Below are 23,529 nucleotides of genomic sequence, written 5' to 3' on the forward strand. Positions count from 1 at the left end.
ACATTATTATGATTCTAATTGGCATTTTTAATGGACTTCCTACAGAGAGCTGAAAGACAAGACAACCAGCAATGAAGTAGAGGGTGAGGTGCCTGCACTTCTTCAAGCGATTCTTGCCCGCAATCCCAATGTATTTAAATCAAGGGTGGAACAAATAAGTGGTGAGTATGAAGCAAAGAAATACTACTCAGTAGTGACTGTCCCCTTTCTACTACACCGTGACCTGGTGGTGTAGATTATGGTGATTTAACAAATTAAACCATGATTTTGTGATTTTCTTTTAGAGCTGACATCTATTTTTTCAATCCTTCATACCTCCCCCACCACCTTTCCAGATACAATCTTTGGGATGTGATGCTTCCGAGTACATGATGTACATGCAAAGTTATTTTTGCATCATAAAATGTCACAATTCACAATTATGAATCAATTTGAAAATGCTAGGTTAATAGTTGAATCCTATTGTATAAAATGATTTCAATTCCATATTTCAATCCCAGGATTAACAGGGTTGACCTTTGCAAAAGGCAATTTAGATCTCCTAATAATGTAATGATAATGAAAATTAAACTGTTTATGATAATGATAGTGTTAATGATCATAGTATTGACAATAATAGTAGTAATATTTATATGGCGCTAAATTCTAAGTGTACTGTAGTGATTTTGGCTAAATCTTTCTGACACGTGTTCATTGTTCTTAGGGAGTGGATCAGGACAGCACAGTTCGTATTCTCCGCGAGGTGGACCCAGTAACTCTTCATCCCCTGGTGCGAGTACTCCTCATGGAAACCAGCACCAATTCCAACAACCTGGCTCCGTGTCTGCACAAGGTAGAGTACCCCCATCCAATCTATTGAAATGAAATGTCATTACCATACCAAGACTGTCGTTTGTGAAGGGCTCTAACTAAACTATGTTTTGGGTCTGCAAGTCGGGCAACGTAAACAAATACTTACAGAAGCAGCTTGTGGTTTGAATTCCCAGTGTACTGAGCAGATATGACATTGTACATTATTTCTATTTTTTTAAAGATGATATAAGTTGCCATTAGCATCATGCCAACTGTTCAGATTAAAGAGGAACATTCCTCTTTTTGGGAGAAGATAATTATCATTTTAATGCAGGTGTTCCTCTTCCTGTACAAATTTGTCTGTAGTATTGAATAGGAGAGTTAGGATTGTTCCTCTCTTTTTTTTGAAAATAGCATAATTTGTACAGATTTCTGATTTTCAAATGTTGGCATGTATGCATTAGGGTACAAAGGCAGGATGTAAAGGTAGCACATTGTGAATTGAGGTAGTGTCACTCAGCAATTGTGCATTAAGTCCTTTATAATGTATGTTTTAGGAAGGTTCACTATGTACTTCATCACAACAATAGCTAAAGAGCATCGAGAAAGCATTGAGTAAATTCCAAGAAACAGGTTTTAATCTTCATTCCTTCATAAAATCAACAATTTATTTTGTAACAGACACTGATAATTCTTCTGCAGAGCTTTGCTCATTTCTTCATTCCGACAGTACAGGCATTTGAACAGTATGTACCACATTTTATTGTTCTTCACAGGCTCTGCCCAAGCTGCACCTCTCAATGGCTATGCTGCTAACCAGTTCTCTCCAGCTCCAGCCAGTAGTCCTATGTTCCCGGCCACCCCACCGACCCCCAACTCCCAGACGAGGTCGCAGAGGTCACCTTCAAGAGGTACCGTATACGATCAGCAAATACTTCTTCTTTGTTCTAATGTAGAATGTTATTATTATTGTTGTTGGTTAGTTTTTCTGAATCATTCAGAGATGAATAATGTTGGTAAATTAAATATCTATTTGAAACCAACAAAAAATTATTTCAGTATCTCTAAATTACCAACGAAAACAAAACGTTATTCAGGACACAATTGATGGTTCATTCAATCTCAAAAGATCAAATGGCTTTATTTCATGGCTCTGTTGGAAATTTAAATCTAGAGTGTACCCAGCAACATAGCATCTCTAACTCTCTTTCCCTCTGTTCCTCACTCCAAAGGCTCTTTGAAAATTTTCAAGATTCAGACAATAAGGATAAAGTGCAGGGGATGGGGGGGGGGGGGCATTTTGGAGGTCCACAACGGCTTTTCCAGTTACAGGGGCCTATCATTCCTGTAGTATTTAGGAACTCAGCGACATAAAACTAAATACAATGAATTTAGAAGTTGAGATGATTTAATCTATTCCAAGATGTCCGATCATATTGTCATCATGTGTACATAAAGGGGATTGAGCCCTCGACGTTGACTGTTAGCACAGTCTTACAAACACAACATATTTCCCTCCTTTAAAGAGATGAATAATGTTATATAACTAAGTCCAGATATGAGTTCAAAAGTTTATGAGTCCAGAAAATAAAACTTGTTTATTAACAACAAGCCTGAAATTTTATTAACCTATATTGAGCAATTGTTTCATATGAGTCCAAAACTTAAATGTTCCAGTTTTTTAATTTCTATGCTCAATACTTGTCGGCTCTAAGGATTTAAGATCTGTAATCTCGTAGATATCCAGGTCGTCTCCTTAGACGCTGAGAACGACGAACAGTTCGCGGTTCTGCTCGCTGTTGCTCTTGATCTTCAGTGCTTGTAGGGAATGGAAAGGTGTCTTCCCAATCGCTTTCATTCATGTTGCCTGGCTTGCTCGCGATAAGGCGTCTGGTGTTCCATCGCGTTCCGTCATCTAGTACAAATGCATTCGAGCCGAGCTTCTTCACGATCTGTTTGGGTTTCGATACCCCCGAAGCTAGCTTGTGCTTGCGATTTGGACGCTTTACACGAACCCAGTCACCGATAGCGAATTTCGGTGTGATTGCTCGTCTGCGTTTGTCAGTGTATGCTTTCATGCTTTGCTGTTTCCTCTCAATCTCTCTCGCTTCAGCCTGTGTGCTTGCAGGCTCTGAAACCGGTGGTTTCAGGATGTTGAATGGCATACGGAGGTTCCGTCCCAACATCAACTCTGCTGGAGTCTTTCCGGTTAGCGAATGAGGTGTTGAGCGATACGTGCGTAGTAGGGTCTGGATGGCCTTATCGAAGGTCATTCCATCTGCGAGATTCGCTTTCAAGCTCTCCTTGATTACCCGGTTGAAACGCTCTACGCCGCCATTGCTTTGAGGGTTGTAGCGAGTTGTGAGGCGATGTTGAATTCCATTAACGGCTAGGAATTCTTCGAACTGTTCAGACGTGAACTGTGGTCCATTGTCCGTGGTGATAGATTCTGGAAGACCCCACTTGGTAAACATCTTCTCCAAGATGCTAATGACTGATGTCGTAGTGACTGAGCTTGTTGCTGCTATCTCAGGCCACTTGCTATGGAGGTCGTGTACAACTAACAAAAATCGCTGACTTTGAGGAGCGGCTTGGACTTCCCCAAAGATGTCGACTTGAAGTTGCTGCCATGGCTTCTTCGGCCATGGGGTCGGCTGCAGTGGTGCTGGCCGCGGTTGAGTTTTCTCGCTAAGAGTACACGCTTCACAAGATCTGACGAGGTCTTCTACGCGTCGATCGATCGCTGGCCACCAGATTGCTTCGCGACATCGTTGCTTCATCTTCACCACACCTGGATGACTTTCATGTGCGGTTTGTAACACACGATGTTGAAGCGATTTCGGGATTACCGCTCGGGTGCCACGGGCGATACACGTGTCATCGAAGATAGCTAGCTCATTGCGAACACGATGATATGGAACGAGGTCTTCGGAAATCTCTCTAGGCCATGCTGTTTGGAGATAATGACAGACCTTCTGTAGAGTTGCATCTGCGGCTGACTCTGTTTTCAGCTGCTCACGCGTCACAAGCTTTGCGGTCACGTGAGAGATCACCATAAGAACGTAGTCTTCGACGTCGTCTTCGATGTCGCTTCTTGCATGGCTATCGCGATTGCTATTCGCGTTCGGTGTGCGGCTAAGCATATCTGCTACTCGGTTGCGTGAACCCGCGAGATATTCGACCTTGAAATCATATTGGTGCAGTCGATCTGACCATCTGTAGATGCGGAGTGGGCGGTGTCCAGATCCTGAAGTGCTCAACAAGGTTGTTAAGGCTTGATGGTCAGTACGAAGTGTGAACTTGCGACCGTAGAGGTACATATGCCAGTGTTCGCAGGCATAGATGCATGCGAGAGCTTCGCGTTCTCCTGTAGAATACTTTCGCTCTGTGTCCGACAACGCTCGAGATGCGAATGCGACCGGACGTACACTGCTGTCGATCGTTTGCGATAACACTGCTCCGATAGCGAACGCTGATGCGTCTGTAGTCACGTACGTTTCAGCGCTTGGAGTGAAGTGAGCGAGAACTGGCGGCTCTGCGATTCTTCCTTTGAGCGTGTTGAATGCGGTCTCTTGTGCGTTGTGCCATTCCCAAAGCGCGTCCTTCCGGAGAAGCTTCTGCAGAGGTTCTGCGATTTCTGCGTATTGTGGCACAAATTTGCGGTAGAAGTTCGTTGTTCCCAAGAATGAGGCTAGCTCCTTCACATTCGTTGGGGCTGGGAGTGTTCGGATAGCTGCAACGTTGTCGAGTGTAGGCGTCAGACCATCTGCAGTGACATGATATCCCAGAAAATCAATGTCCGAAGCAGCGAACGTGCACTTGGCCTCGTTGAGCGTCAAGTTATGCTTGGCGAGGCGCGCCATGACTTCTGCTAATCGTTGATCGTGCTGAGCCTTGTCCTCTCCGAAGACTACCACATCATCAAGGAGGTTCAACGTGCCCTCGATTCCAGCTAGAACTGAAGAAACGATTTTCTGGAATGCGCTAGGTGCTGAGTTCAGTCCATAGGGCATACGGCGATACTGAAACATGCCTATGTGTGTGTTGAATGCAGTGAGATGGCGGCTCTGCTCTGCTAGCGGAACCTGGAGATAGCTACGTCTCATGTCTAGTTTAGAGAAAACTTTAGCTCCGTGGAATGAAGCTGAAAGTTCATTCATAGTAGGAAGTGGATACTTATCCGGAATGATTGCCTTGTTGACTGCCCTCAAATCTACACAAAGTCTAAGATCTCCATTCTTACGGCGTGCGATGACCAGATTAGACACCCACGGGGATGAATCGATGCGCTCGATGATGCCATCGGATTCAAGCCTATGAAGTTCCTTTGAGACTTCATCCCTGACAGCTAACGGAAGTCGACGGAGACTCTGTGCAGTAGGTGGGACTGAGGAATCCACCCTTGGTGCATGGCAATATCCTTTGCATTTACCAAACTCGTTGAAAAGTGCAGCATAGCGTTCTCTATACGCATTGTCTACGAGCCGAATGCGTTCACCAGTGTGGTCGTTCATCTGAAATCCTAGGGCGTCGAACAGATTGACTCCCATAAGGCTCTCGCCCTTCGCTATGTAGAACGTAAAGCTGTCGAGATGTACATCCTTGTACCCGACAGGAAGCTCAACCGTGCCCAGAACGGAAATCAGTGTAGGTGGTTCACCATATGCTATGAGCTTGCTCGATGTCGATGACAGGCTACAATGTGAGAAATGTCGATGATACAGTTTATCACTAAGAATTGACACTTTGGCCCCCACATCAATCATCAAAGAGAGGTTAGTACCAGCAATCTGCACTTCACATTCTTTGAACTGACCTGAATTTGCTGAAGAAATCCGGTCTGAGAGTGTGAACACGCTGCTTGCTATGTCGCCCTCTATTGGTTCATCAACGTGTCGAACTGAAGATGCACTTTTCTTGGTAGATCTGCATATGCTAGAGAAATGGTTCATCTTCGAGCACGAATTGCAACGTTTTCCAAACGCTGGACACGCTTTCGGAGGGTGTGTCCGTCCGCAGTTCGAACACGACTTCGAGTTAGCATGGTTAGAGTGGGCTTTGTTATGATATGGTCGTTTGATGTTCTGTACTGGAGTTGCCTGATGTGCAGTATGACTATGTCCTGTACTGGCACTCACAGTCACATCGTGTTGTTTGAGGAGCTTGGCGTCCAGCATTGCGGCTTCGATCTGGATCGCTAGATCGAGCGCCTTCTTAAGTGTCAGACCGTCATCCTCCATTAACAGACGTTCTCTAATACGGGGAATAGACGTCTTTTCGATTAGTTGATCTCTAACCAGTTCATCATTTAAGGTGCCAAACTTGCACTTGGATGCCAGTTCGGTTATGGCTGCCACATATTGTTTTACTGGCTCCCCATGACCTTGTACTCTCTGTCGGAAACGATATCGTTCAATCATCACACTTGTTTTTGGCCCAAAATATTTCTCAAGTTCATCAACAGCTTTATCGTACGTACCGGTAGTAGACACTTCCAGCTGTCCGAAGATCCGCTGCCCCTCTGCGCCCAAACAGTGGATCAGGATTGCGCGGCGGCGGAGGTCGGGTATCTCCGCTGTGTCCAACCCGCTTGCAGTCAAATACGTTTTGAAGCTCAAAATCCATCGTGACCAAGGCACAGGAGGTTCTCCTGGGGTTGCTAGGAATGGGTTAGGTGCTACAAGACCTATTCCAGCCATTCTCGTCGCCAGATGTAGTATTTAGGAACTCAGCGACATAAAACTAAATACAATGAATTTAGAAGTTGAGATGATTTAATCTATTCCAAGATGTCCGATCATATTGTCATCATGTGTACATAAAGGGGATTGAGCCCTCGACGTTGACTGTTAGCACAGTCTTACAAACACAACAATTCCCTATTCAGGCATTAAAATAACCCTTCATTCTGCTGAATCTTTCTGCTTTGTAGCTCCAGCCACAGCCACGCGAGAAGATGAGAGGCAAGGAACGAACTCTGTCCACAATAATGAAGTCACAGACGTGAGGCAGCGCCCCAGCAGCAGATCCCAGTCTTGCTCCTCAGAAACGAATCACACGGTGAGGATAATGGTTTCTTCTTTGAATATTGGTGAAGCTATATTTAAATAGATGTATTTAGGTCTTGTTTGTGTAGAATAATCACTAAAATCGATAGTTTTAATGAAGAATAGTTCAGACTAAAAATTTGTTAAATAATATCTTTTTCTTTAGACTTCCATTGATTTAAGATCCCTGGGATATTTTATTCAGCATTCTTCATCAATTCAAATTGTCCTTTTTGCCACAATTCATAACATATTTCAGGTAGATTAATTTTTACAGGACTTCTTTTATCCCGTAAACAATGAATAGTAAATGTAAATATACAAATTTCCAGACGAGAAAGAAACAGAAACTCAATTTAACACATTTTTTCTGTGTTGCTTTTTCTCCGTTCGTCAGAATTCCAACAACCAGCCAGAGACACCTGTTGATACCCAAGGAGAGTCTTCGGCAGGCATGCCCGAATCTGATAATGCAGATGCCGGAAGAACTCGCTGGTCGTCCAAGCGGAAGAAAAGGAAGGATAAGAAAGATAAAGAGAAGAGAGAAAAGGACAAGAAGGACAAAGATGAAGTCAGTTACAACATCATTCAATCCCCTACGCATTCAGGGCTACCCAAGATCACTCTGAAGATTGCCCGAAAGCCTGTAACATCGCCAAAAGCAAGCGAGAGTGAACCTTCCACCAGCGGGGAACAATCCAAGCCTCCTAGCGTTGAGCCATCAAAACCTACTAGCATGGAACAACCTCTACCACATTCTGATATCAAAACTGAAGTGCCTGACCAAAGATTGCAACCAGATGTACCAGTCAACGCGCAACACCAGCAACAGGATGTGATCCGTCAACAGCATTCAAAGGAATCAAGAACTGAACAAAGACTCAGTGAGCCAAACAGGACTCCAGGAATGGCTCCAGCAAGCCATCAGCAACATGTAGATAATAAAAATGATAGCAATGCTGGACCGCCAAGGAAGAGTGTTTTGAGACTAAGGAACGATTCAAATAGTGATGTGCAAAGTAAACCGGAACTGGTGCATAAAAAGGACAAGGTGTCAAGAACTCACAGTAACAAAGGTCAGGGGATGCTGATGTAGCCTCTATGGCAGTTGAGAGTGCACACGACGGAGACATGGAGGAACCAATGGATGCAGGTTTGTGAAGATGTCTTAGGCGGGCTTGCCTTACTGAATCAGACCATGCATACACCGAAAGAACTTGCTGGTCATCCATCAAGTTCTTCCAGTGTCTGCATTGTTCAAATTGGTGATGCTTTTGTATTTAAAATATACCTGCTTTTAAACGTAGTCTAAAACTTTGTTCTAGTAGTCCTGTGAATCACAACAATAAAACTTTGCAATTTCTGATGGTTTCTGGTCTTGCCGTCTGCTTTGCCATATATATATATATATATATATATATATATATATATGTATTCTTCTCCAAATTTATGTATAAGTTTCTTGGTATTCAAACAGAAGAACAGATGGCTGTTACTTTTCAAATGCCAATATACTACAGTTAACTAAGGTGAAACCTACTTCAGTGATCACCTGGGCCGTTGCATAAAACTGACTATTGATGGTAACTTTGCCATCAATGGCAACTACCATGGTAACAGGGCTCAACATCCAATCAAAATCAAGGTCCCCACGGTAGTTAACATTGATGGCAAAGTTACCATCAATTGTAAGTTTTGTGAAACGGGGGGCCCTGTATATAAAGATGTCATTTGTTTCCTTGTACAGTGTTTCCTGTTGAAACCTATACTAGATACTACCTGCAGACAAAGACCCCATTTCTTGTCTCCTTTGAGTAGTGTTTATGTACAGGATTGACTGAATATGGGTCATTTTCAACCCTTAAAATGACATTATCCATTTCAGAGCCATCAGAGCATGCGCGTGCCAAAACGGCCCAACCTCGAGTCGTCCTCACCAAGCTCTTACCCTCGTCCATGGAAGATGAGCTCATTCCAATGAAGCTGGACGGCAGAGGGAAGAAACGGGGAAGGGGATCGGTCAATTACTGTGAGATTTCCCCCAGCAACAGCCCGCGCCCCCGTCCCTCAACGGCCAATAACCCTGACAATGAATGGGCCCCTCCAGCAGCCGCTCCTGTTGCTGTTGCATCAAGCAGCAGGTCACCGTCCCATTCCAGAGCCAAGGCACCTTCACCTGTTCCAGAAGCAGCCCCCACGGAATTCGCTCCCATCTTTATTGAGAGGAACGAGGCAGAGGAGGCGGCAGCTGCAGCAGAGACAGAAGAAGAGCGTAAGCACATTGTCAACTTTTTTAATGCTTGAAAACGGCGTCATCTGACACCCGTCCCGCAATGATTGCTAGGGCTTAATTTCATCAAACGTATAGAGTAGGGCTGTGCACAACAGTGTAATGAGGTACCCGAGTACACTCCCAGGCTCACAGGCGAATACTCGAATATTCGGACGCCATGTTTTTTTATAATTTTTTTGAATTTTTTTGAATTTTTGGATTTTTGGATTTTTTTCCTTTTTTTTCTTTTTTTTCTTTTTTTGCCACTACCATACCACTCGGCAGTTTCTCAGGTCCCTCGCTGAAAACGCATGCAACTTTACTTTGAGTAGCAGTTGAAGGCGCCGATTTAATAAGAATAATAACAGTAAACAATGCTGTTTTAAAAACCAAAGATGGCAGAATAATCCATTTTCCTCCAAGTCCAAACAGAAATCTGGACATTTGGTCCCAGTTTCTGAAAGGTGAGTTTGACAGTGCTTGAGTTGGGAAACATTTTCACCGACGGTACCATGCCAGCGGACGCGGCTCTCCCTGGCACGGGTAAGCGTGGGCCTGGACATTTTTTTTTTTTTTTTTTTCTTTTTTTTTTTTGCGGCCGAATATTCGGGTACAAGAAATCGTACCCGAGTAGTTGTCAACCGTGCGGGTACTCGAGCATTCGACTACCCGTCGCAGCCTTGGTATAGAGGTAGGGTTAGGGTATGGTATGGTGCAAGGTCCAGGGTTGAAGATTCAGTGAACATTACAGCAATCAATGCTGGAGCATATATTGTAAAAGTGTGGTCACATTTGGGGGGGGGGGGGGATATTTTCTTTTATGTATTTTGAAATTTTGAACCACAAAACAATCTAAAAGTGGTATTTCAGCAGTGTTTTGTAGACCTATATTTGTCTGATTGAGTTCGATTGAGTTTATTGGAGTAGTTTTAATTTCTTTATGACCTTGACTACTCACTTTGATCTCTTATAACTTTAAAACGGAGTAGTAAGATGTTGCATTGAAACCTAGTGAAAATTTAACAAAACAGGATGTGCTTATCTGGTATGCCAAGTTTTAGGGCAATCTGATCTGCTCTAATCCTCCTCTTATCACCTTGCACAGTGCCTCAGGAGTCTGTGCTTTTAGACTACAGCCTTTTAATCGCCTTTTCTCTAAAATGGTAACATTCATTGGGACTGGGCATTCTTCTCTCTTTTAAAATTGGGTTAGGAAAATCAAAATGAGATGAGTTATACATTTTAAAGCTGAGAATATCCTCATTTAGAATCATTCTTAAACTAGATAATAATTGTTGGTGACTTTTTTGGTGGTTTTGTTGAGCTGGGTCACATATTGGGGATAAGACTTGTAGCATATGTAAATGCCAGAATAAGTAACCAAAGTATGCATTTTGTGAGGCCATGATTTATTTGTTATTATAATTTCTTTCAGGTGAGACTAGGAATTGCAGGTAATTAATTTAGTTTTTAAAAAAAAAAAAAAATCCACAGAGTGGTTGATGTTTAGAGCCAAATACTATATGAATATTTCCAATAAATGTGTTGTTCTTTAATCATCAGGACCTGCAAAACGGGTGAAGAAGGAAGAGAAGCCTAAAAAGAAAAAGGGCCAGACGGATGCAGAGTATGAGGGTAAGCGTTCTTGTTATTCAGAGCCATATAAGATTTATTTTCGTTTAAAGCTATGTTTATAATATGTTCTATTCTGCTTTATATGTTTTATCAGGGTACATAAGAAGTTGATGACATTTTATATATTGTACTTGCATTATTACAAAATCAGAATATATTTACCATTAATATGATTATAATAATAATTGTAATGTTAATATACTATGATTAATATGATTGTAATGTTATCTCAAATTCCATATTATGCAATTATTTTTCGCTCTGTCTCAACAGAACTGATGGACACACCCACGTTCAAGAGGTTCAATGCTGCTCTTGATGCTGTGTTTGAAAATTCAGAAGACATGGAAGTAACTGTTGACACTGGTAAGTTTCTTTTTTTTTCATTGTTGGAAGAGGAGTAACCAGAAAGAATTTAGATAGATGATATTTTAGTGATTCATCATAATGATAATGATAGCTACATTTATATTGCATACATATCCATCCCAGAGGATGCTCAAGGCACCTACACAGTAGTATAATTACTCTGGCTTTAGCTCAGCTGATATAAGGCCCTAAAAGAAATAAATTCCCACGTTTGTGGAGATTAGCAAATGTAGATTAATGTCTTCCCAAAGGACATTAGTGCCTTGACGAGACTAGAGCCTCGAACCATGTGATCACACAGTCCGGTGACATATCCACTAGGCCACAGCACCTCTACCTCATAGGGACACTATGGGATACACAGTTGGTAAAGGATCATCAAATAATCGGTGGTTTTCATGAATGTATTATTAGCTTCCAAGAAGCAAAGTCAGGAATGATACAAGTGTCTTCTTTTCTCTTTAAGAGCAGGAACAAGTGGTTATGTTCATTCAAGCCATAATCTGACAATTGTTAGTGACAAATTTTATTTCCAATTGTTTAACCATAACATGATCAAGTGTTGGTAATAAAGTTCTTTCGTTCATTCATTTAAAAAATATATTTATATACTTATAATCCTCTATCAGGTGATGAAGAAGACGAGGAGTATGCCCCTGATACACTTGTATCCAAAGCATTACTGGCTGAGCTGGTCAATGAAGCAGCGAAGCTCAAGTCGCTGGATGTCATGAACCAGGTAATCTTTTTTTTCATTTTTTGTCTCGCCTTCATAGCAAAAGCGAGACATATTTCCAGAAGTATCTATTACCCGTATTTGGAACAATTAGAGGCATTATATCACATCATCATCCAAAAAGTTGGATGTGATATTCACTTTCACTTTCAGGAATTGGTAAGGACAGAAGGTTTCATATCTAAGCTTCATGAATTACTAGAATTTACTGTTATGATTCAATTATATGATTCAATTATATTGCTGCATGAATCTTGTGCAAATTTGAACAGGTCGAAGTTGATGGTTTCATATTTGTTTAGAGGACATTTTTCTTAATAAAGAGATAAATGCAAGCCAGCCAATGATGATTATTCTTGTCAAAGAGTTTGTTCTACAATCATCTGCTGATTTTGTGAATTCCTCGTTGCTGAGGTTGGCTATTATTATCTCTTTGTTTGATGTGTTGTGACATTAGGGCAATCCTCTTTGGGAAAATATCACAGAAAAAAACAAACATTGCTGTTGTCATTAGAGGGTTCAAAACAGTCGCAATCAGATAAAACAGTCTCAATCAGGTAAAACGGGAGGAGAGATCTGAGTGTATGGTGATTAAAATTTGTGTGACCCCTCCCTGGCACAGATGATGCCAAATGTAATCATGATCATAATAAGTAGAGCCAAAAGCACCAAAGACTTCTGTTGTTGTTAAACATTGTAATCATTAACAAAGACCAACTGTATTTTCTTATATGATTTTAGGTTTTACAGATATACCAGTGATACTTTTTTAATAGATTTAGTTTTATCCACACCCAGGTCCCACTAACACCATTTTGTTTGCTTTTCACTAGATAAGAACTGAACGCTTAGTGAGGTTACTGAACATCCTTGAAAGGAATATCAGAGATGGTACAAAGCTCAATCCAAATGATCAGGTAAATCATATCAGCTCATATTAATTCTCATTTTAACCTTTTTCATTCAGTGGTTGGCAAAGCACACCCAAGAATATGAGTGCTGTACAATGTGTTTGAATTTAGGATCCAAACCCCATCCAATATTTCGATGTTGAACATTGTGTTTAGACTAAAGCCACCCGACCCTGTACAATCTGATTATGATCCGATTCAAGAAGAATTCGCAATAGCATTTGATATGAACGTTCAAACATGTAAAGTCTTAATGACAATGGATTTGAATAGTCATATGATTAATAAAATCTAAATTGCAAAGAATTTCATGCTTCATTGGAGGAGGAAAATCTCATTGACTCAGAATCACAGTGACGTCAGACAAGTAATGCGATTGTCTACTATTTGAAGCAAATTCAGGCTTTCATTCTGACTGAAAGAGATAACTGCACTGAATCGCAGGAGAATCGATAGTTGTCTCATGTGCTAAACAAGGTATACTTTTCATCCAGAATAGTATCTCTCACCTTCAGTTTGAAATTTGTTTCCATGGTAGATTATTTTTAGCCAATTTAACACTAAAACACTGCCTGAGAAGTCAACACATTTGTATCCATTGTCCCTTCTTGTCACAGGACGAGCAGAACCCTCGCGAGCAGCGCTTGTGGCGTGAAGTGACCATGGAGCGGGTGACCCGGTCAGTTGATTCCTCCCTCATAGCCCTCTACATCATGACCTCTGAAGACATGCCCAAGGAGGTCTTCATTGAGGACGTCATCGATAGACTGTCTCAGCTGGCCAAGTTTCAACTCACCAACACCATCTACCCGGAGTTTGACCCCGTCTACAGGGTGAACCCCAAGAAAGGTGAGCGGTGGTTGCATAGAATTATCCATTATATTATTCAGATTCTTTGGCTACTTTTAGATATGAACATGGGAGGGGGGGGGGGGGGGGGGAATGCTGCTTAAATATTTTGAGCATTATAACTGGTTAACTACTGAATGTTTTCATTCCTGTTGGCTGAGTCCTGGGTCCTCCAATTTCCTGTTGGTAATGGTTTAAATGGCAGTTCATCTACCATAGGGTTATGATAATAACGCTTGTGAGAACAGTTCAGAATATCTGGAGATGAATATGAAAATATAAGCAACTAAACATATTAATAACTAGATATTCAAAGCTAGTATGATTCTGTCCAAACAGATAATAATTAGGTCTGTGTTATGCTGATTGTAGTGCATATTACAAAGAGCAGTTTATGTATCATATGTAGAGAGCAGAATATACCCTTTCATGTTTCAGCAGAAATACAGTTCATCAAACTTCAATAAATTCTATAATGTGATTAGGTACAGTGAAACCTGTACATAAAGACTGCTCAAGCGAGACAAGAAAAGTTGTCTTTATAGACAGATGGTCTTTATGTACAGGTTCCTTCAGTACATCTTTCTAGGATATATTTTCAAGGGAAACAAAAGTTTTAGCCGTTATAGACAGGTGGTCGCTAAAGCAGTTTTGACTTTAGGTGGTACACTATGGTTTGGGTGTTTACTTAAAAGTAATGCCTTCTGAATACTTTCGCAAAATAGATGGCAGAAAATCAATATTCCATTTGTTGCTAATTCCTGTGTTCATTATTGATTACATGCCATAATTTATAACTTGTTTTTCTTTCAATGACACAGAAGTGATAGCCACGCATACAAAGCTGAAGAGAGCCAGGGCAGGCGAGGTGAAGGAGAAGTCTGTTCTTATGGTGTACAACAAGCTGTGCACGCTTGTCGCAAATCTTGCCGAGCTTCTAAACCTCCAGATTCTCACCGATTCTACGGTGCTACTGGTAAGTGGATATTTAGGGGATCTAATGTCACATGACTTTAAACAAGATAAGATGAAAATGATACCAGAATCCTCTTGCATTAAAAAGTCGGGACTGCATAAAAACACAAGTCCAAAATATGTGATCCTGATTGGATAAAGTTCAATTTGCATTTGAACACAAATTTTTATCCAAGAAGCACAAGATTTCCTTTATTTTCAGCTGTAAATACCTCTTGTTGCATTCATATTTCAGCTTTCTCTGTTTGAATAAAGTTTATTAATGAAATCAGTGGCAGTGACTTAATGATTTAAGTTTTTCTTTATTTTCTGATAGATTTCTTCAATGGGCACTGCACCTTTCTTTGTTGAGAATGTTAGTGAACTTCAACTCAACTCTCTGAAGCTGATCGCTGCTGTAAGTATAGAATAAAATCTAGGATAAGACAATCTGTTTAAGTTTGAGGGATCACTCGATAGACAGGAGGAGTTCCTTAAATGTTTTTCTGGCAAAGCTTTAAACGCATAGGGGGGGGGGTGGAATCATAATTTTTGTGTATTTAAATGATTGAAAACCCACTGTCAGAATTTTTTCTTTCAGTAAAATCACAGATTAATAGATTCTAAATTTAAAAAACTTGTTTTTATACAAAACAATGCTAGCATAGTTTCTGAACTATGGAAGTATGATATATATATATATATATATATATATATATTATGGCTCTGAATTTTGCTGTAAATGTAAACTAACTGGTATAATGTATTGTGAACATTAATAACCCTTTCACCCTAAATTTGTGTTTCTTCTTTTAATACTTGTAATTTATAATTTTTTGACACTTTCTTCACTCACAGCCTATTGTCAATAGATGCAACTATAGGATTATTGAAATATGTGTATAATAATGAGGATTTGTCTCCAATAACAAGCTGAAGTTTTGAAAATGTAATTTCTTTCTTCCTTCAGGTATTCTCAAGGTACGAGAAACACAGACAACTCATCCTGGAGGATATCTTTGCCTCTCTTGCCAGACTTCCATCGAGTAAAAAGAACCTCAGAAACTTCAGGTAGATGACTTTTTCTTCTTCTGTGAATGATGTATTCCATCAAAGATTCGCAGTGAAACTATAGACAATGTCTCAAACATGTGTCTACCAAAAACTGGATTGTAATGACCATTATATGTCAATATTGTGGAAGTTTCAACCTTATCTTCATTTTAATATGCATATCAATGAAATTTAATCCAGAGGTTTGAGATTAAAACGTATTAAAATTTGAAATCTAATGTAATATGTTCCACCTTGATTATGAATTAATCATTACTTTGTATTCTACCCTCCATCCAGACTGAACAACACAACCAACATTCAGATGGTGACTGCTCTTGTATTACAACTCATTCAAGGTGTAGTTGTGTTCGTAACCCCAGATGGCGATGGAATGGATCAGTATGATAATGTTGATGACGACGGTTCAAAGGTACATCAGAAAATTCTTAGTTTCAGAATTCAAGCATAGTTTGCGGAGAATCAGTACAGAGTTAACACCAGTCTGGCTCTCAACCGACAAATTTTGTTTCTTGTTGCTTTCTTTGACATTAATGCATTAATGGACAATTAAATTAAACTTTATCAGATTGCACATCAGGCTTAATAAAAGTTAGTGCAATGGAATACTGAGGCTTCAGAGATAGTCAATGTTGTGGGATTTTTGTTGGGCTTTCATGTTCTGTGTTTTCATATTAATTAGCTTTTTGTGTTTGTTAATTTGTAAGTCAGAGGAATGAATGAAAAAAGGAATACAAAAGCTTCATCAGATGATAATTAAGTTGAATAAATGAAGATTATAATGCATTTATTAAAAGCTATTAATGGCTGTTTGTTTAGAAATTGGTTGAAATTACATAACAAATGATCTTGTCAACAAGAACATTAGGGATGAATGAAAGTAACAAAAGAAGATGATACTGCATTTATTAGAAGAAAAATCATTTGAAATATGTGTTCGATTTCATTTTCTTTGACTTTGAATACATTTATGATAGGTAATGAGTTACAAATGTGGAAGAAATCTCACCTTGTGTCAATTTGATTGCCTGTTTTTTAATGCAACCTTTTATCCCTCATGTTCAAAACAGACGGACCAAGGTGTGCTAGTAGTCAATGCCTATGAGACAGCAGTGAGAACAGGGCAGAACTTTCTCTCAGTTTTCTTGAAAAAGTAAGTGCTTCCATCAGTTACTGATTCATTGGACCAAAGTTTTATTGTAAAACTATACCTAGCCCCATATGTGTAAATCCATGTTTATGATTTGAAGATACTAAAGAGGTTTTGGACATTTTTTTCACAATTTTCCCCGCATTTTGCTAGTCCAAACGAGTAGTATTATTTATTACCATGGCTTTAGCCCAGCTGCCTTAACATGCTTAAAGCATTCACTACATAAATATTCCTACCAGGAATCCATTTACTACACCTGGGTGGAGGGTGGCAAATGTAGATTAATGTCTTGTCAAAGGACATCAGTGCCATGGCGGGACTCAACCGTGAACCATGTGATTCACAGTCTGGTGACGTATCCACTAGACCTGGGGGTGTTTCACAAAGATCCTAAGTTGGACTTATGGAGAGCCATTTGTAGCCTTAAAATAAAATGTATTCAAAAGCGAAAATTCAAGTATTTTAGACTTTATATAAATTCAATATCAAGAACATAAAATCTCCTTGATAATAGAAAATTTGAATGATTTGAAACAACATTTTATGCCTTTTCAAATAACTTTTACTAAATATTTTCATAGATGCTAAGAGCTTTCCACAATTGTTAAGTCCAACTTAGAGATAAGTTCAACTTAGGATCTTTGTGAAACACCCCCCTAGACACCTTGATACCAAGCGTTCATACCATCTGTTTTGTTGTCTTAGGTGTGTCAGCAAGGACGAGGAAGACTACAGGCCGCTCTTTGAGAACTTTGTTCAAGATCTGCTTTCGGCAGTCAACAAGCCTGAATGGCCAGCATCAGAACTTCTACTCAGTCTACTCGGGAGATTGCTGGTATGTTTGATTTCTTGTTCTGTATCGACCGATCCTCACGGCTTTGTGTATAGAAGGATGTTCTTTGTTATTCATATATTTATGTATCAGACGCGACAGTTTCTTTGACTATGTGTACATTCTTTCTACCATTGTTATCTATCTGTTTGTGTTTTTATTTGTATTTGAAATCCAATCTCATGATAACAATACTTATACATTGTTAAATCAGACACCTCTATAACATGAAACTTCCATGTATTTTGAAACAACAGTGATATTTGCGAGAAAACTTTCAAGATTGCAAACAGTCAGTGTTTTGTCAATAATTATTCAATTGATTTGTGGCATGAAAATTTTGCGAAAATTTCCCACTCATACAATCAGCTAAAACTTCATATGTGTGAAAGTTACTGGTTTCATAGTATTATTATTTCGAATGATTTGCAAATAAAGGATATATAGAGAGCAAAATATTATTTGCAAAAATGTCTTTATTAAAGGAAGTTTCAGGAAGTTTATTTGACGTATTTACTTTGATTTGGGTCTTGTATAATTTCATTATAAGGGACAGAAAATTTGATGAATATTGTTTGATAGTATTGGCCCACTTTCTGAGATAATAATTAATTTAGCGATTAAATGCTTGCCTAATACTAGTTCCTCTGATATGGGAAATCAGTTATTATGATTTCATTATCATTTGTTTCTTTTACTTTTTTTGTCATGAATGTTTCTGTTTCTGTTTGACAAATTTTCAGATGCACCAGTTCAGTAATCGTTCGAATGAGATGTCGATGAGAGTGTCTTCCCTTGAGTATCTTGGCCAGGTGGCGAGCAGACTGAGGAAAGATGCCATATCAAGTGTGATGGATGAAGACAGGCTCAACACCATCGTCAGAGAGGTAATAGGAAGATTTACATGCCCAACAGGCCATTTTCATGATGTAATCAAATTTAATGCTCAAATCTTTGTTACGCGCCTCGTTAAAAGTTATTTCAATCACCTGCATTGCATTTCGATAGTCAAATTGCAAATTGCATACTGCATACTTAAGTTGTTGCTATTATGGCTTGTCCTACGTAACAACACCTAATGTATGCAATTGCACACCAACTATTAACCCTATTTTAACCTGGTTATTTTAGACCAGGTTTTTACCCGGGGGGGGGGGGGGGGGGGGGGTTAAAATACAATTATTTGAAACAAGGCACTCAGCAAACATTCAAGCATTAAATTTGATTACATTACAAAAGTCGCCCATTATAGGGAAGAATCTGGCTTAATACAAGAGCTTTGATTCAACCGTCTAAAGAATTTACAATGTTTTCCATATATTTATTTGTTGTATAGCTATTATTTAACAATGTCCTCTCGGGAATGAAGTGGATAATGAGCTGCATAAATCATTCTTAAACTACTCAAAAGGCTTGGAGCAAATTCAATTTTATTTATTGTGTTGGTCTTTTATTTGTGTTCATTGTGTTTCTTTCTTTTTTTTGCTAGTGGATTTTCAAAATACAGTATGAAAGTTGTATTAGTAACCTACACTTTTAATGATAATAGAGTTATTTCACATTGTTTTCTCTGGTATTGCGCTGCCCAGAATAAATGAGATTTATTTCAGGTTTTCACGTTTTCTAAGTGATGAGTATAGGTAATGCCTTGCAAAAATCATGTTCACAGAACCAATGTGTTGTATATACTGTACCGAGAAAAAAAAGTGTTTATATTGTTAACTATATCGTTGGTGTAGAAATAGTAGTAGCATTATCTGATTCAGTGTTAGCATTGTTATTGAGTCATTATTATTGTTGTATATTCAAAGAAATATGCTTATTTGATATCATTTCTTCTCTTGTAGATGAGGGGAGGTAGAGAGTCTCCAGTTGGGGACGGGAAACCATGTGACAAACTGGACTATGTCATGAACCTACAACAGGCTATGGTAGACTACCTCAGCTACAACAGTCGCAATGATCCAGCAATCTTGGTAAGAAAGGCAAATGATCTTCTTGGAACTGACTTAGATGTCATCATTTGGTTGTATATTTGTAATTTCGTTATTTATATCAAGGCTTTTAGGTACACATCATTTCGTATATTGAACTTATGTTTATCATTATTGAATGTTTGTTTATTATGTATACGTACACATCCGTCTGGAAATGTCATCTGTAAGGAAACAATAAGATATACCCCTACTTCAGACAGTTTTCATGACAGATCTATTCTGTCAGGGATCTGTGATCTGTATAGATATAAAGGCTTTGTTTGGTTGGGGGTTAGGAAAACATGGGATCTATTGATTATCTTATGTCGGTATTATTTCTTAGGTTTTCCATTGATTGAAGCCCCAATTCCTATGGGCATTCATTCTCTCTGTCTCTCTCTCTGTCTCTCTCTCTTTATCTCTCCTTTTCCTTCCTCCCCCCCCCCCCCCCCCCATCTCCTGCTCGCCTCTTCCCTTCCTCTTTCTAACTCTCTCCCTTTCTCTCTTAAAGCCACACTGTACTAGCCACCACTTGTAGCTACTTGATCCCTCTATGTAGAAAACTTCCCCAATCAGTGCCTGTTGGTCCCCCGTGATCCTCTTTTTCTTATCTTAATTGAGAGCTGAGTTAATGAGATAGCCACCTGTCAGTGACCTCTCTGTGTGGTCTAATCCCTTCTGGCTGAACTAGTACAGTCTGCCTTTAAAGTGTCTAAGGGTCCATGTGTTTTGGGAATATATTTGTTTGATGTCGATTCCACTCATATTTATTTGGTTCTCTCTTTCTCTCTCTCGCTCTCTTGTTCTCTCTTGCAGTTTTCAAGGCAATTCTTTCTTGCCCAGTGGTACCGGGACACCAACGCCGAGGTGGAACAGACCATGAAAGCACCTCAGTCCAAGAAGAAGAAGAAAGACAGCGACGATGAGGATAGCGATGACGACGAAGACGACGACGACAGTGATGATGAGGAGGAAGAGGAGAAGGCTCGGGACAATGACCTCAAGAAAGCCGATATCTTACGAGCAGCAGAGAAGAGGAAAAAGTTTCTTCTTTATTCTATCAAGGTCAAAAAACCTTCTGGTTCCATTAGGTGAGGATAAAGATATACTTATACAATATTGCCTTTAATGATAATTAGATTCCTTATAATTTCATTTCATTTATTGACCATTTAAAAACAACAAAATATACAAAATATCAATACAAAAGAAGAATAATATCAAAGAACAACAACATAAAAGAAATAATGGCCAGGGCCCCTGAGAAGCAAGACTGCTTGTAATCGGGGCCCTAGTATAACAGGAATAAGAAATGGTTATGAAGGAGGGGAATGTTTATACCATATGAAAAGGTACTAAACACTCTCTTCGAAAGGCAATCCTAACATTATTGTAGTAACTTTCTTGACGTGAAAAGCAGAAAAATCAGAAGGCCAAATAAGTGAGGATTTGGAGAAAATAATATTGATGTGGATAATGTTTATTGATAAGTTTTGAATTTTAGAAAGTGAAAGTATTAGGGATGATTATAAGTCTGAAGTTGGATTTTGTGATAGTGAACATTTAGATGTTTGTATGTATCTATGATGAAATGAGAACTCTCTATTTTGTCCTGCTTATCCAGCTGATGCATGATGTGTAGGCAAAGAAGGCAGTCTTCCCCTTAATTACTTTAGCCAAAACTTACCTGGCAGGACCTGGCAGCGCCGTAATGGCAGCTAGGCTAAAGCCGGGGTAGTAATCAAATTGTGCGCCTTGGAATATAAATTCATTATTATTATTTATCATCCTCAACCTTTCCTTTCTAATGTTTACCATACAGGAAAGGAAGGAACATCATCACGTACGAGAGTGCCGCCTTTGTAGTGAGGTACCTTGCGTCAAGAAGACCATTCTCACAGAGTTTTGATATCTATCTTACACAAGTAAGTATCTTTTCGAAGCTCTCATCCTTGCCTGAATTCATGGGTTAATCTGTTTTAAAACATTACTAACAAACTAAGCGTTTCCAGCAAAAACGTTGATCATTTATGTGTTAAAAGAAAATGTTACCTTAAATTATATGGTAAAGTTTCAAGCAAAGATAATGAAATATGTGATGCAATAGAAGTTTGCCTTCCTGCTTTTGCCCAGTAATGTTTTTGTGCATTTGGCCAGCAGCATGCGTTCATGATTTTCGATGAGTTGTTCTTTAAGTGTAAGTGTGAATTAGCGAATGTGATATTCCAATTTGTCCAAGGAAAGGTTATAACAAATGCAGATCCATGTGTAATTGTATTAAATGATGTACTACTTTCAAACAAAAGTCATTTGAATGTATTCTTATGCTGCTGTACATTGCATTTCATTTTACCTATACATAATATTCTGAATAAACATTACAACAAGTGCCATGTCTATTTACCTAAGAAAGAAAAATGTATATATTTTTTTGTTGTTGACCTTGACAAGGATATTAAATTAATGCCATATCAAGTTTTTTTAGGTAAAAGAAAATCCTGTTTGTTTTTCTTCAGATCTTGAGGGTATTGAATGAAACAGCAGTCGCAGTCCGAACGAGAGCTATGAAGTGCCTATCACAAGTAGTAGCCGCAGATCCAAAAATACTGGCCAGGGTAAGAATTTTGCTTTGTAGGAATGATTTTAAAGAAAAAGAGTGTTTTGAGAAAAAGAGAATTATCTACCAATAGTAGATGTCGCCCAGGAAAGACATCTGCTATTACAAAAATTTGAAGAAGCGACTCATGACTTCCTATTGAATGTTACATGTTTATAATTGCTTGTTTACACATTTTGTAAATCCTTGATTGATTTTATGTGGAAGATAAGCACTTTCAATTCTTCTTCTTCTTATTATGTAATTTTCTCTTTTTATGTGTGTTGCTAGGCTGATGTGCAGAAGACGGTTCATTGTCGGTTTATGGATCAGTCAACCAGTGTGAGGGAAGCAGCAGTGGAGTTGGTAGGAAGGTTCGTGTTGATGCAGCCTGAGCTTACAGATCAGTACTATGAAATGCTCATCGAAAGAATATTGGTAAGTTAGCAGTAGCAGAAGTAGTAGTGGTGGTAGCCCAGTTCTTATGTGCTACATGAAACTACTACAGTCAAACCTGCTTTAGTGACCACCTGTATAGAAAGACCATCTGTCTACAAAGACCACATTTTTTATCTCCCTTGAGTGGTCTTTAAAGACAGGTTTTACTGTAATTACTTCCTCACAGTTCCTAACACATATCAATCATTTGACTATTATAGAGAGTTGATATTGATGCAACTTATTAGCAGTTGATTTCAATCTCAACTATGTACACAGAAGATAGGAGACTGCAAACTTGTGATTGATTGGAGGACTTGAGATTGATTGGAGGACTTGCGATTGATTTGGATCAAGAGCAACTATTTATAAGACGGGGGCCCAGAACATTATTTTGTTATCCTGGACAAAATTTGATATGCTTTTCTGAATACTCTAGCTATATTCTGTTCTGTACTATCAAGTGGTACCTCTGTATCAGCTAACTCTTTTAATTCCGTGCTCTCATCCCATGAACAGGACACTGGAATCAGCGTGCGAAAACGGGTGATCAAGACTCTCAGGGATATTTGCATTGATCAACCTGAATTCTCCAAGATTCCAGAGATCTGCGTCCGCATCATCAGGAGGGTCAACGATGAGGAGGGTATCAAGGTAGGAACAAGTCTCTCTCTCTCTCAGTGCCTTATCGATTGACTTTGGCGATCATGCTGTTCCACAACCCTCAGCTCCTAGCCCTTCTCTATTAGTACCACTTCCAGTTCCTTCACTCCTCTCTGTTTTTCTCCAGGCTGTCCATCCAAACTATCCTCCTTCTTCCCCTACTCCTCCTTCCCACAATTTTCCCTGTCAAAGCAAGATTCTCTAGGCCTTCTTTACCTAAAACAAGAACATC

General features: G+C 39.3%; 1 protein-coding gene across 1 annotated transcript in view; it reads left to right on the forward strand.

The window, feature by feature from the left end:
- The window catches only part of LOC100893903 (nipped-B-like protein A), a 48,317-nt gene that overhangs the window by 6,004 nt on the left and 18,784 nt on the right, over nucleotides 1-23,529 (forward strand). The window contains 25 exon segments of the mRNA XM_030996962.1: nucleotides 46-161; nucleotides 704-832; nucleotides 1,569-1,703; nucleotides 6,725-6,852; nucleotides 7,237-7,937; nucleotides 7,940-7,992; nucleotides 8,725-9,111; nucleotides 10,675-10,746; nucleotides 11,020-11,112; nucleotides 11,745-11,854; nucleotides 12,685-12,768; nucleotides 13,380-13,611; nucleotides 14,433-14,587; nucleotides 14,903-14,983; nucleotides 15,536-15,636; nucleotides 15,919-16,051; nucleotides 16,710-16,792; nucleotides 17,498-17,627; nucleotides 18,368-18,511; nucleotides 19,472-19,600; nucleotides 20,417-20,691; nucleotides 21,423-21,525; nucleotides 22,117-22,215; nucleotides 22,488-22,634; nucleotides 23,154-23,288. Coding sequence (XP_030852822.1) covers nucleotides 46-161; nucleotides 704-832; nucleotides 1,569-1,703; nucleotides 6,725-6,852; nucleotides 7,237-7,937; nucleotides 7,940-7,992; nucleotides 8,725-9,111; nucleotides 10,675-10,746; nucleotides 11,020-11,112; nucleotides 11,745-11,854; nucleotides 12,685-12,768; nucleotides 13,380-13,611; nucleotides 14,433-14,587; nucleotides 14,903-14,983; nucleotides 15,536-15,636; nucleotides 15,919-16,051; nucleotides 16,710-16,792; nucleotides 17,498-17,627; nucleotides 18,368-18,511; nucleotides 19,472-19,600; nucleotides 20,417-20,691; nucleotides 21,423-21,525; nucleotides 22,117-22,215; nucleotides 22,488-22,634; nucleotides 23,154-23,288 — 3,955 coding nt within the window.

This window comes from Strongylocentrotus purpuratus, unplaced genomic scaffold (genome assembly GCF_000002235.5).
Source record: "Strongylocentrotus purpuratus isolate Spur 01 unplaced genomic scaffold, Spur_5.0 spur5_scaffold_3, whole genome shotgun sequence".
Classification (NCBI taxonomy): domain Eukaryota; kingdom Metazoa; phylum Echinodermata; class Echinoidea; order Camarodonta; family Strongylocentrotidae; genus Strongylocentrotus; species Strongylocentrotus purpuratus.